A 14,833-nucleotide genomic window follows, 5' to 3' on the forward strand; every position below is an offset into this window, starting at 1 on the left:
TGACCACCTGATACCACATCTCCGCCTCCTTCCTTCATTAGGCTGGTAAATCTGAAGCTCCATCGCCTTTATTCGGCAGCAACCAGCAGGGCCTGTCCAGGTAATAGATCTTGTCTGAGATGTACTAGTAATAGTATATATGTAGGTTGGCCTGCTCTTTGAGGGGAAGGTTGGCTTGCTCTTTGCAGATGTGGATGATCTGTCATCTGCGGATTCAGCATCATAATTGTAGTGTGTTTTTTTATTTGTATAATAGTAGAATGCTCTCTTCTTCTTTTTTGCGGGTCGAGTGCTTTCTATTTGCGCAATACTCCATTAGTTACTACTCCCTCCGTCCGATAATACTTGTCATCAAAATGGATAAAAAAAGATATATCTAAAACTAATATATGTCTAGATACATCCCTTTTATTCATTTTGATGACAACTATTTCCGGACGAAGGGAGTACTAGGGATATGGGCCTAGTAGCTCATACATGCATTGTTAGTTGAGAGTTTGCTCTTATATGTACATTAACTGCAGCTTTTCCGAAAAGGAGAATCAGTCCAGGTCTCTGCAACGGAAGTGTGTACACTGTGTCCCTTCTCTCAAAAGTGCCGTTGACCTGATACCGCCACGTTCCATCCTCCTTCTCCTTCGCTCGATCGTCTTCACAAGGCAGCAGCACGGCTTGTCCATGTATATCGATTTCAATTCATTGAGAAGATCCCAAATTTGCAGATGCTCTTCTCACTAGCTTCAGTTTGAGAAACTACTGCTGCTTATGACATGCGCTAACAAGTTAACAAGTTACGCATGCTCCGAAAGCAGGGAATACTTGGCAGTATGATGGTCGCCGTGAAGAGGCTGTCCAAACCTTATTTGAATGAAACAAAATTTCACCTAGAGGTTCAATGCCTGATGCGGGTAAAACACAAACATATAGTAAGATTTTGGGGATATTGTGCTGACACACAAGGAAATATAAAACAGTTCAATGGAGAGCTTGTCCGGGTAGATGTACGACAAAGATTGCTTTGCTTCGAGTATATACCTAAAGGGAGTCTTGATGTGTATATCATCGGTACGACCATGTGGCCTCAAACTTGTATCTTTATTTTCTTCATTCATATAGTGCAAATTGCATAATGTGTCATATAACATGTCGTATTCAAAAATTAAGACACCAAGTATCTCAATTATAAACTTGGTTTCTCCTCTCCCCTTGATAGATGGACACTGTGAGTGGGAAACGTGCTATAAAATAATCAATGGGATATGTGAGGGTCTACAATACCTTCATGACAATCGTATTCTTCACTTGGATCTGAAAACCTGCCAATATACTGCTCGACGATGAGATGGTACCAAAAATAACTGATTTTGGTTTGTCAAGACGCCTAGAGGAAAATCAAAGCCGAGTTCTTACCAAAACTATACCAGGAACAGTGTAAGCTAGCTAACTCCTCTTGAAAGCTCGGTCTTTTGTGCTATGTGATTTAATTGACTCTCTCTGTAGATTAATCGACCAAAACTTTTATATTTTCACAGAGGGGATATTTGGCACCAGAACGTTATGAAGGGAGTGGAATCACACGTAGCGGTGACTTGTATAGTCTTGGGGTTATTATCAAAGAAATAATGACCGGAGACAAGAGGAATCAAACTACTGAGGATGTAAGAACAATAATATATGCCATTATTAAAAGGATAAAATCTCAATTTTCTTTTTGGCTAAGAAGGGTCAACCATAAACGAATTGTCGTGCTTGTACTTCCACATAATCATGGGCATATGTCGGGCCGGGCTTTTTAAAGCCGAAGCCCAGCCTGGCCCGGCCCAAAATAAAACAATGCTATTTTCCTAATTAGAACTGTTATTTATTCATTTTCCGCATAATTTATTATACCTGTATTTATATTAAGAAACATCTTTCTAGGTATTTCAGGCTTTCAGACAGGGCCGTCAGGCCAAAACCTAGAGTCTGGCCCGATCGTTCTGCTTCTAGTTTGGGCTTTCAGACAGGGTTGGCATTACATTTTAGTTTGAGATGTGGCATATTACCATTTCTGGAAGCGCACCTAGTAGCGGAAATCACAGTTTAGCTGTGAAAGAGTGAACACAGCAACTGGCTCCAGCCCCCCGCCGGCCCAACCACCTAGAAAACAATGGTAAAATTACCATTTTACAAGGGAAAACTTGAGCTTATATTAGTTCTTATGTTGAATAAATAGAAATTTAAAATGCATACAACTACCCAAGTCTTTGAAGGTAAAAAAAGGAAGTCTTTGAAGAAACCTGCCACTACTAAAAAAGTACAGAAAAATATGAAAATTATAATGGCAAACAAATAAATATAGTTACATGGGTTGTCATTAGAAATGATTTGTTTACCTTTTATTTCTACTTGTTTCAATCGAACATGAAAGTGCAATTTCTATGGTGGTGGATCTTACTGAATCTATTGGGACATAGTTTACTTGCCTTTTCAGAGAATTTTTGTTGTTCAATTGATGTTGCTGATCCATTTCACAGACCATAACTCACCACTATAATGTTTTAGGTACTTGAAAGTTGGAGTGATAGGTTGGAGAGAACACAACGAGAAACACTATGCAAACATATACGTGTATGCTATGAGATAGCTTTAGAATGTACTGACTTCAGTCCAGAGAAGAGACCAGCTAGTGCACAAAATATAATTGATAGGCTTCATGAAATGGGAAGTAACCAGGTATGTTCCAAAATTGAGAGTTTATGTATTTCTTTCCATGATTCCAAGTTGCTACGTATACCAGTAGGATTCTTGCACCAGAACCACATTGAGCTGCTAGAGTATAGGTTGAGGTTCTAATAAGGAACAGGGCAGGAATCCCATCCATGAAGCTAACTCGCACATCCCTATTTTACCTCTAGAACGTCTTCTAAATACTTCCCTTGGGTTCATAATACTAGTAGTTTTAGGATTAATGTAAATCAAACATTTTTTTAAAGTTTGACCAGCAATATAAAATAATGAGCAACAAAAGGACACAAAAATAATACTCCCTCCGTCCCAAAATTCTTATCTTAGATTTGTCTAGATACGGATGTATCTAATACTAAAATGTGACTTGATACATCCATATTTAGACAAATCTAAGACAAGAATTTTGGGATGGAGGGAGTATTACTATATCCCTTATCAGATATATTTCCATAATATTCAATTAGTTTTATATGAAACAACGTGGCCCCTTCATTTGAAGATATATGATGTTTTAAATTTTGCATAATCTCTGATACTCCCTCCGTCCTAAAATACTTGTCGAAGAGATGGATAAAATTGGATGTATCTATAACTAAAATACGTCTAGATACATCCATTTCTCCGACAAGTATTTCCGAACGGAGGAAGTACTTTGTGTATGAAACGCAAGTGTACAATTATGAAAATTGTATATTATGAAATTATTTCATGACAAATATATTAGTCAAAGTGAGAAAAGTTTGGCATGGCGCTTCCTAGCAAGTCACGTATTTCTGAATGGTTGGTGTAGTTTTAACGAAATTCAGCTTGAACAACGATGAGAAGAGCAATTCTACCTTGCAAGGCGACGAGTAGTCACATGCAGCACGCAACCAATTGGCCGAATTCATTGTTTTAACCCTTTTGTAGATGTTTAACATGATTTGAGCCGTTTAAAGAAAATCACAATCAAACCTTTTCCCTACCACCAAGGATGAGGCGGTAGGCTTTCACTGCCTACCGTCATGGTCAACGACGGTAGGACTTGACAGCACCGTCATATTCGTTCGGCACGAAAAATACCTTGGGCTACCGCCAATTGGTGGTAGGCCAGCGCTGGTCTCTTTGGAGCTCTGATCTGCATTTTTTATTTTTATTTTTTGCCTGAAAACATATGGTCACATGCATGCATGCGCCCAAATACCGTTTGAGACGGCAGCGACAGCAAGACAGTCAGAGCGTGTGGTGTGCATGCCGGGCCGGTCCATCTTATGACAGACCAGACCACATGCATCCATTGGATGGTTGGCATTGGAGGTAAAAGCACCCCAGGTACCCTAACTTGCACAATATGTGACATTTTAGTGCCAAATTTGTAAAACTCAGCCCCACCATACCCCAACTTGCACTGCATGTGACGTTTTAGTCCCAGGCCAATGACAGCTCGACAAGTGGCAGCCAGGTCGCTGGCCCGCTCGTCGCACACACTTTTGCAAAATCCCTGCCGTATTCTCTAATCAACCCGCAGTTCATCTCACCTGAATTAAATCGGTCGGAATCCAGCAGCCTTCCCCTCCGCCATTGCACCAAAGGAGAAAGCAGGGAAGGCATGGCCGGGCTCGGGACTTGACCGTGCCACGCCACCGGGAACGAGCAAACCAACAGAGCGCTGGAGCCCACACGCGTAGCAGCAACTTGCATCGTTTGAGATCACGCGACCATGCTTGGAGTGGCTAGCTAGCCTCACCTCGGCGCACCCACACCAGCTGCTGCGCCGGCGCCGCCGGCTGGACGGCGGGGGTGGCGCGCGGAGGGACACGTCGGCCGAGGTGCCTGGGCTCGGCCGGGAGCGGGTCGGCGACGAGAAGAGGGCCGGGAGGTACTCGTCGGTGTGGCACGCGAAGGTGGAGCGGCTGAAGTGCCTCGCCAGCCTCTGCCTGCCCTGCAAACACCAACGGCTCACGTCGTAAGAGAACAAATCGCATCCATGCATGCATGCATCGACGGCACGGAGGAGTCTCGTGCGTGCACGTTCGTTAATTACCTGCATGTAGGCGGCGCCGATGTTGATGATCTTGCCGCTGCCGAGCGAGCGGTGCCAACCGCGGCCGTGCAGGGCGTAGTGCAGCCCGCGCGCCGCGTCGGCCGTCGTGAAGTTGACCAAGGCGTATCCCTTGTTGCTGCAGCGCTGCCTGCTAGATTTGCACGTTGCAACACAAGAATGAAGACCGTGACCCTGGAGTTTCTCAACTGCTGGAAAATTCATTCAAGCTAGCTAGAAGACCAGACTAAATTTGTGCATGCTTTCATCGGCCGTTTATTTCCCTGTCTTGCTTTGGTTGTTTGTCTTCTAGAGTTTTTACAGATGTAAATGAACAACTTACCATTTTGTCTATTACTATCTTTTTTTTTGCGGGGTTTGTCCATTACTATCACCAAAGCACGGCAAACAAGTAGGTACGTACTCTGCCAAACTGTGTCTCGCCAAAAGAAGAAGTACTTTGTGAAACTACGGTACTTATTTTTCTGACTTTCATTTGCCTCTGTTACACCACGCGAAGGACGATGTGCAGAAGAGAAAAAGAAGAGGATTAACGATGGCTTTCGTCCATTTGATGATAGTGCGACTAGTCTGTTCCGCTACGGCACAAGAAAAAATGCAGGCAAGAAATCACCCTGTCAAGCCGTGAGAGAAGAGCGAGCATGAGATGAATCACCTGAAATCCATGGCAGGTAGAGGAAATCGTACGCGGCGGTCACGGCGCCGGTGCCGCGCCTCCTGTTCACGCGGGCGCACTGGTCGTCCAGCTGCTTCATCACCGAGGCGCGGCTGCATGCGACGGCGCACACCAAAACGCGAAAGATCCATCAGCTAAAACGCAGGCACGAACTGAACACAACGATGGAGAAGATAGCGTGGCGTAGGGCTAGCTGGTCGCTTACGTGAGCTTGATTTAGTGGCTAGAATTTGTAGTTAACTGAAGATTCAGACAGAATTAATTCAGGTGTTGAGCTGTACTGCGGGTTGATTAGAGAAAACGGGCAGGTCTTTTTTTTAAAAGTGCATGCGACGACCGGGCCAGCCACCTGGCTGCCACTTGTCGAGCTGTCATTGGCCTGGGACTAAAACGTCACATGCAGTGCAAGTTCGGGTATGGTGGGGTTGAGTTTAGCAAGTTTGAGACTAAAATGTCACATATTATGCAAGTTAGGATACCTGAGTGCTTTTACTTCTTAGGCATTGGGACATGATTTGACCAGGGCGTCAGGGTCGTGTTGCCGGGGTGGGGCTCGTGGCTGCCATGCCATAGCATTGGTCACACAAACACACATCTCGCACCCACACACGTACTCTCTCTCCCTCTCTCACACACACACATCACGCACCCACATGTAATCTATCCATTTTTCTTTCTCTCTCCACCTGCAGGCATGGTCGTGTTGAGCCATATGCATGGTGCCTACTGGAGTTCGAGGTGCTGCTGCCTGCGGGCTGGACCGGCCGGAGGAGGCTATTCGTTGTTGCAGCCCTGCCGCCCAAGGCTTTGGTTGTGGGGTATTTTTCATGTCGGGCGCTGTCAAGTTCTACGGTTGTTTGCTTGTTGCTCTTAGCGGTAGGCAATGAAATCCTACCGTTAAAGACTGCGTCAGTAAAATTTTGATCATGAACTTCTTTTGAACCAGGGCCAGACCGTGCCAAACGTTGGCAAAAGGGTCAAAACAGTGAATTCATCCCTAGCACTTACGTCTTGGACCATGGTTGTTGCTCTGCTTTGCTCTGCTTGGGACAGAGACTCTCCGCCGTGCGGCATGCCCAGCTGGGGACTGGGAAGAAAATTTAAGATTTTTGATTTTTTTTCCTACTTATCTTATCGTCCTCTTTGAATTGCTTTGTACGAGTAGTACTTCCTCCATCCTAGAATAAGTTTTACTACTCCCTCCATCCTAAAATAAGTTTTTGTACTACTTCTTTCATTCCATAATGTAAAACGTTTTTTGACACCAGGGTAATGTCAAAAAAATGTGTTACATTATGAAACGGAATGTGTATTTCACTTACTTTAAGATTGAGGGAGTCATATAAAAAGACTAATGCATGCATTCACTCCGGGAAGTCCTCGTCAGGAAGCTTTCCCTGCCGCCCCGCCCGATCCTGCTGCTTCTACCTCACGTGCCGAAACCCACAGGCCCAGCGCCGGTGCAGACGTCCCCCGGATCAGCGTACAGTCTCGTCGAGACGAAGCCTCACCTGCCGGCGAGGCTCGGCCCGCGCGGCGCGGCAACGACGGCTATGACGATGTCATCGACGTACCACATGCTAGAGCCGATGCATTACCTGTACGGGAGGGTAGTCAAGGCGCGCGACATCCCCACCGTGAAATTCACCGGCGCGCTGGACCCGTACGTGGAGGTCAAGCTCCGCAACTACAAGGGCGTCAGGCGGCACCTGAAGAAGACCCACAGCCCGGTGTGGCAGCAGTTCTTCGCCTTCTCCTTCGCCGACCTGCAGTCCAACCAGCTGGAGGCCATCGTCAAGGACAAGAACATCCTTCTCGACGACTTTGTCGGCTGTGTGGTCTTCGACATGTCCGACATCCCCCGCCGCCTCCTGCCGGACAGCCCACGGCAAGAGGTTCCATCGTGGCCACAGCCTCGGCGAGATCATGCTCGCCGTCTGGGTTGGCAACCAGGCCGACGAGGACTTCCCGGAGGCGTGACACTCGGAAGCGCACTCGCTGCAGCAGGCGCTCACCAACTTTTACCGCATCACCATTCTCTCTCAAGCGCCATCGGCGTTGGGAAGTGGTTCTACGGCATCTGCAATTGGAGGAACCCATTGACAACGATTTTGGTGCACGTGGTGTTCCTGATGCTGGTGTTCTAGCCGGAGCAGATCCTGCCCACCAGTCGTGTTCCTGTGCTTGGTCATGATCGTGAATTACGTGGAACTAGCAGCCGCACATGGACACGGTGCTGTCGAGCGCGGAGCTCGCGCTCCCGGACGAGCTGGACAAGGAGTTCGACAGGTTGCAGCCGCCGCACATGAATACAGTTGGGTACTATCACTGTTGTGGTGGTGCAGGGATCTGTCCTACCCAAAGTTCTACGGAAATGATAAATTTTGAACGTTTGGATTTTAAGCATGGCAATCCGAACATTTTTTGATGGCAACTACAGTTGACATTAGGTGGCAAGCTTAGGCTATTTTCTGGCAAAAAAATTGACAACGACGCCAATAGCCTGCTATTTTCCGCTATAGCGTCAATGGTGAGAAACGACGGATTCAGCCTTCTCTGAGCCAGTTTGCACGCAGCGAGGTGGTGCCGTTGGGCGTCGTGGTGGCGTCGATGGATGGATGGACTGATAAGGATGATGCGGATCTCTTTCCTGAAGATGGGTCACCGGTTCGAGGATGATGGCGGCCTCTAAAACGTGTGCATTTGGTGTACGCTTTAGGTTTGTAGGTTCCGATACGTTACGTGGATGGATCGGCAACGACACCGATTTTAGATATGGGGAGTGAGAGCACTTCACATTATCGAGTTTGTAGGTGTGAGTGGTGGCTTCGGGTGGCTTGATGCATGTTCTTGTGAGACCTTTGTTGCATAATTAATAAAGATGGATGTATGCATCGATTGATGCAGAGGCTTGGGGTTTTAACCTCCTTTGCCAAAAAAATAAAAAAAATCTCAACTTGTTCAGAGAAATGTGTCTGCTATGGAAATGTTGGTTAAGACTTGTGTTCTACAGTTCTATAATACTCCCACCGCGCTTCCTTTGTTCAGACATATGTCCATCAAATGCAATTTAGGAAAGACAGATCTGCCAATGTCTAAGACTTCTCATGTTTTGCTCCTTGCCTTTTTTTTGCATGCTTGCATAGTTTCTTCAAGCATTCCTTGGTACCACCAAAAGAGACTCAAAATCATGGTTGCTGCACAACTCAAATTTTCATCGGGAGTTGATCTCCCTTGAGACCATTTATTTTCTGTTTTGTTTGGCCAGCACAATTTGTTTGCAATAGATGCAAGGTTTTTTACACACGCAGCACTGGTAACTAACTGTACATACAATTTATACAATCTCAAAGCAAGCCGGAGCAGTTTCTGTTGTTCCAATCTATAAAACAACAAAACATGAAGTATGTGCTATCTGGAGTTGTCCTGAAAAGAAGATATAATTCCAGCTGTCAGTACGATGACAGAGATGACAAGGCTGAACTTATTTCTACATATATTTAGTAGTTCCGATGTAATATACCCGCGTATCTGTTGTGGAGGAATCGTCTAAGATCCTTGCTTCAGATTTCTCGTTCGAGTAACTACCAAACAAGAAGACACAGTTTAGTAATCTTGCATGCATAATGAAGTTTGGTAGCATGAGTAATTTTGTGAAATCAAATATGAAAGCACGATCAGGCTTACGTTGACAAGATGGTGACCCAGATTATCTCGACACAGTCGACCCAGAGAAGTCTATGTTCGACAGGAACCACACCATATGTAATTAAGTGTGCGAATGGCCACAGCTTCCATCCAGCCTGCAATTACAATTTAGATAGATCAACACTTTCAGCTTTGTAACAATGAGTAGCAAGATAAATAAAATGGGCAAAAGGTAATATACAATACTCTTATATTGCGGTACAACTAATCTTATCAATCACATTGCACTTTGTTTCCATTTTCACTCATCCACATCCCCAAATTCTTTCACAATGGTGTATCAGATCAGATTTTTATGTATCTGCACCTTATTTAGTTAATTTACACCCGTTAACACACACCTGTAGTTTCTAGTGTACCTAACTAAAAGGCCTGAAGAAAATCCTACGTGTCAATAAATGAAGAATGAAGAGGCAAAATGCATCTCAGCGCTGTATTAATTCGTTCTGCGCTCTACATTTTCTAACTGAATAACCGGTACGTAGTATACCATGAACCTAACATACAGTCCCAGTGTCCAAAGATACTTAGTTTGGCACAACCACGTACATAGGCATAATTAATAATTCACAATTCAAAAGATGACTGATGCTTACAGTAAGCATGGGGAAGAAGGTGGACTTGAGCTCGCTGAATATGGTGGACGGAGATTCCCACCGAAGGAATCCCAAGGCGACGAAGTAGATGGTGTTCCACAGCCCAGACCAAGCTGTCTGATCAAATGCAGCCTTGACAGGTACAGCCCACCAATCCTTGCACGGAAACACCGACTGATGCAAGAAAGTGGATGCATTCATGTCAGTTACCTCATCAACATCACATAAACTTGTACGGGTGAGCTAAGTATGTATGACCACAATGGGTACCTCGCAGAGATTGTAGTAGTAGTGGGAAAGAGATCCCTGAAGGGTGAACCCTATGAGGCCAGACCGGAACATGCGAGCACGGTCAAACTCGAAGATGGGCTTCCCTTCGCAACACTGTAATATATAGCAGGGGCAACACAAACAACAAGAACATAATTAGGTATTGCAGCAGCAGAAAGGGGATGTAAAACAGTGAGTCAGCGAGGGGGAATTGGACTGGCACGCACCTGGGCTATCCAGTCGCCGAGGGAATAGACGATGCCACTGATCATCATCTTAACAAGAAGCGGATTGGCCTTGAGGGCCTCCTCGTACGCCGACCAGTTGTGCTGTGGCATGTACCGCAGGATCTCCAAGATAGTCCACCCCTGCACCAAATCCAATCCAAGCAAGAAAACAAATGTTAATCATCACGAACGAACCCCCAAAATCGAGATTATGGCTAGTTATTAGCAGAAGAGAAGAGGCAGTTTTGGCTGGTATCAATCGAGGAGGTCCTTACATGCCAGTAGTCCTGGTCGACGGTGAGGAGCTTGGTGAGCGCGAAGGTGATGGCGCCGAGCACGATGGCCGCGTTGATGCCGCGGTCGAGCATCGTGTGGCCGCCGCCGCCTCCGCTGCCGCCAGGGGCGCCCTGGAAGGCGAGGCCCTCCGGCAGCTCCTCGAGCAGCCCCGCCGGCACCAGCCCGTCCAGCTCGCCGGCCGGCTCCGCCGAGGCACAGGCGCGGCGGAGGCGCCTGGAGGTTCCCGCCAGGCGGACGAGAGACGGCGCGGCGGTGTAGGCGGAGAGGGGGTTGCAGGGGAGCCGCCTGCATGCGGGGGAGAAGGCCACGGACGCCGCCATCGCTGCTGCTCTAGCCCCGACGCCACCACACGCACGCGCGCGCGCGCTGAGGCTGGTTGGCTCTCAAAAAAAAGACATTGGTGTTTTAGCCTTTGCTTCCGACCGATGCTTTTCTTTTCGCGCGGTTTTATCCGCCGGGGCTGCGGGGCGGGTGTCTGCGACCGCGTGAAGCTTGTGGATCTCTCGCGGCCGCTCCATCCTGTGGAGGAGCGGAGTCGGCAGCTTCCTGCGTGCCGGCCCGCGGTGGTCTCATTTCCCGATCGACGATTTTGTGGTGGAGGTGCGTGTTGAACTCGGCCAAACCACGAGGTCCACGACAGGGTATCCAGGATACGTACGTGGAGAGATGGAGCCCGGTGGAGATTCCACGCCTCCGGTGCCTGCTTCTGTGGCCATTCTCTTCTCCGTCTCATAAATTGATTTTCCCCGTGTTGGAAAACCTACATGACATGTTTTCGTCTTTTTTGTGTGGCCAATATGTTGTGGAAGAGAGAGAGGCCTTGGCCAATATGTTGTGGCGCATCACCAGCCAGCGGTTCTCACTGGTAGAAAAAAGGCCTTTAGTCCCGGTTCGCAAAGGCCTTTAGTCCCGGCTGTGCAACCGGGACTAAATATGCGCGACTAAAGACCCCCCTCCCCTTAGTCGCGCCTCTTACGAACCGCGACTAAAGGCTTTAGTCCCGGTTCTCGTGGCTAACCGGGACTAAAGGACCGTCCACGTGGGCGCCAGGGGTCCGTCGGAGCGGAGGACCTTTAGTCCCGATTCTCGTGGCTAACCGGGACTAAAGGCCTCCTCCGCAGGTTTAGGGTTTTAGCCCCCCTAAACCTGGTTTCTTTTTAATTTGTAGTGTTTTATTTTTTATATATTTTATTTTGTGTTTTATTTTGATTTTGATGAAGTTTCAGTACACATATTCTACGCTACTATATACATGCATATGAAATTTCAAACAAGAAGAATTCAAGAGGAATATATAATATATATTCAATCTCGGGTGACCATATACAACTTCGAACAAGTTTCCATACACAATTAGGATGGATGACCATATACAACTTCGAACAAGTTTCAATCTTGGGTATGCATATAAATTTCTTCGTCCTCGGTATAGTGTTCTCCTTTAGGATTGATGACTTCCCTCATGAAAAATCCTGCTAATTCATCTTGAATTGGTTGGAAGCGAGCTTCTGGACTAAGCCTCCTCCGCAAGTTATCCGTCGCCTTCCGCACGCTATCCGATGCCTTCCGCTCAGAGGTGTGTCTCCGGATGTTCTCACAAACATAGTATCCACATAGATTGGTCCCCGGTGGCTGCTTATCCACATTAACTAACCTTCTAAAATCTCGCTCATGTTTGAATTCACCGACAATTTCTTCTGAGAACCGTCTCCAAACCCTACAGGGCAAAGAAAATTAAATGAACAAGGGAGTTATTAGTTACTTGATATTAGGAAATGAACGAAAGAGACCGATCGATATAGAGCTCAAATGATTGAAAATAATTACTTTTGCAGCATTTTTCTCATGTCGGTCCAACGCTTTGGATCCGAATCCATAGAGTCCATGATTAGAACTCTGGAGGTATGAAGTTCAATATTTAGTAGAATCCAGTGGAACCTGCGGACACGTTACATGCACAGTCATGCATAACTCATCGATTAGACATACCATGCATGGAGTAAACAAAAGAGAATGGGCACAAGAGAGAAACACTCACCCAAAATGGTAAGGAAATAGAATATGACTTTTGAGTTGATGCTTTCTAAGAAACTTGTACAAGTCTTTCTCCACGTCTTCGGGGTGATGTTGTAACACATGTCCATTAACGATATGTGGGTCAATGAACCCAACATCATGGATGTTTCTTATTTTGCATTCCCAAATCTTCAATCTACATAATAGCGTACGCAACAATATAGTTAGGACAATATATATATATATATATATATATATATATATATATAGTGCAGGCAATGAAGAACGAGATGAGGTAGAAATAAATCACTTACAGAACATAGCAACTCAGCATAGATTTGTCGAGGTCGCGCAGATTGAACAGCTGGAACAATTCACTCATATGAACTTGTACAGAGTACCGTTTGGTGTGATGCTCCTCTGTAACATCCGCATAAACATATTCTTTGTCGGCCCATGTTATGAATTGCTTGTACCAACGTAGCAGATTTCGCATTTGTGGTGGTAGACTCTTTTCCCGCGCAGGCTCGACGAGAGGCCCATTCCGCACATATTGTAATGCTATCTCACATACTGGCGCATCCTCAAGGCCTAAGAAGGCACGAAGAGTCAAACCCATCTCGGACGCTTGTTTCATGGCACTCGCTACAGTCAATCCAAGTGCTGCCGCAGCTGCTATGATCTCGGGGTCCTCTTCCGGACCGGCTTTCACTATGAGCGGGGGGATCGATTGTTTCTTCTGCATCCCGAGCTGGTCAACTTGTTTCCCGCTTTTTTTACTTTCTTCTTTCTCCTCCTTCAATATTTTTGCTTGCCTACGAAGTTCATGTCCATAGTCGTCAGGCATATTCAGCTCGGCTTGGGACGGTGTCGTCAAAAAATCCTTAGCCCACTTCTTTTGCTTCTCAGTGAATACTTGCTTGGGCTCAGGCTCTTTTATCGCCTTCATATCCGCCTTCCATTTCTCATAATCAGCAGACGCGGCCAATTTGGTTTCAGCTTCACTAAGTTCCCAAGGCCTTGGGAGGAGAGGCTTCAGTGATGGCTCCGGTACCCTTGTGGTCTTAGGTACATAAGGGTCCGGGTTAATAGTCCAGGAGCGGGTTTCCTTGCTGTCCGCCTGCTTCTGCTTCTTCGCCGGAGGTGGATTGGGGGGCGTCGTACCCGCCGGAGGAGGATTGGGGGGCGTCGTACCCGCCGGAGGTTGTGGATCGGGGGACGGCGTCGAATGGCGTGAAGGAGGTGTAGGTGAACCACCACGACCACCACCACCGCCACCACCGCCACCACCACCACCATCGGAGGGGGGTGGACTTGCTAGCCTTGGCGCCTCGCCTGGAAACACTATGTACTTCTTTTTCCATAGAATGATCTGGCGCTTGACATCTCCAAGTCTTCTCTCCCCTTCGGGTGTAGCTTTGTCAATCTCCAGGTCCTCAAACCCTTGGACTATGTCTTCCACCGTGACACGAGCATAGCCATATGCAATGGGGTTGTTGTGGTGGAGTGCTCCAGGTGTACAGGGTAAAGCACTGCCGCTAGCTACCTTCGTGGAAACGTTCCCCACGGGATAATGCAGATCACATTCTTTCATCTCCTTTACATCATCCACGGGGTAGTGAGGCTCCGGTGCACGAATCTCGATCATCGGTGCACTAGCACCAGGCGGGGCATCCGTGGAAGCCACGCTGCTTCTCCGCTGCTGGCTTCCGCGATCCGCTTCATGATCTTCATGCGGCCCTGCAGCCGATTTTTCTTTTACTAGTTCATGCACGGTCTGCTTCAACTCATGGAGTTCCGATGCAAACTTCGCCATAAGATCTGCATCCCGGTCCGTCTTTCTCTTACGGCTTCTGTAACAGTACGGGTCATTGTCCTGGGAAAACCCTACTTTCCACGGAACTTTGCCTTTGCCTCGTACACGTCCTCCGTGTTCATCATTCCCGAGGGCTGTTGTCAGTGCGTCTTTCTCTCTGTTGAACTTGATCAAGCCCTCTTGAGCTTGGGTCATTGCGTCAATAAGGGCTTGGGTGGGAGCAAACTTTTTCTGCCGGTGAACACACACCCCTGTCTCCGGGTCTAGCGATCCCCCATGCCCGTACCACCAGCTTTTGGCCCTTGGGTCCCATCCCTCTGTACCTAGAGGGATTCCTCGCACCCTCAGGTCCTCCTCCATCTTCTGCCACCTAGGCTCCGAAAGGCGGTATCCTCCTGGCCCCATAATATGATGGAACTTTTTCTTACTCGCATTATCCTTATTTTTTTCGATATT

The 14,833-nt window shown here is 47.1% G+C and overlaps 1 protein-coding gene and 1 pseudogene across 1 annotated transcript; one reads left to right on the plus strand and one right to left on the minus strand.

The window, feature by feature from the left end:
* Positions 1-527: 527 nt before the first annotated feature.
* Positions 528-2,835, plus strand: LOC123056158 (cysteine-rich receptor-like protein kinase 27; annotated as a pseudogene).
* A 5,823-nt stretch (positions 2,836-8,658) lies between these two features.
* LOC123055311 (protein SYM1) lies at positions 8,659-10,977 on the minus strand. The gene is made up of 7 exons (XM_044479309.1): positions 10,524-10,977; positions 10,249-10,389; positions 10,022-10,135; positions 9,752-9,925; positions 9,135-9,250; positions 8,971-9,031; positions 8,659-8,873 (listed from the first exon to the last, which is right to left on the minus strand). Exons 1-7 carry the CDS (start codon positions 10,863-10,865, stop codon positions 8,859-8,861), a joined length of 963 nt encoding a protein of 320 aa, XP_044335244.1. The 5' UTR covers positions 10,866-10,977; the 3' UTR covers positions 8,659-8,858.
* Positions 10,978-14,833: the final 3,856 nt, after the last annotated feature.

This window comes from Triticum aestivum, chromosome 2D, assembly GCF_018294505.1.
Source record: "Triticum aestivum cultivar Chinese Spring chromosome 2D, IWGSC CS RefSeq v2.1, whole genome shotgun sequence".
Taxonomy (NCBI): Eukaryota; Viridiplantae; Streptophyta; class Magnoliopsida; order Poales; family Poaceae; genus Triticum; species Triticum aestivum.

Coding starts and splice junctions, on each gene's coding strand:
- LOC123055311 (XM_044479309.1), bottom strand. CDS start 10,865: ATGGCGGCGTCCGTGGCCTTCTCCCCCGCATGCAGGCGGCTCCCCTGC. Junction 10,390..10,523: donor TCGACCAGGACTACTGGCAT/GTAAGGACCTCC, acceptor GATTTGGTGCAG/GGGTGGACTATCTTGGAGAT. Junction 9,926..10,021: donor ACTACTACAATCTCTGCGAG/GTACCCATTGTG, acceptor TTCTTGCATCAG/TCGGTGTTTCCGTGCAAGGA.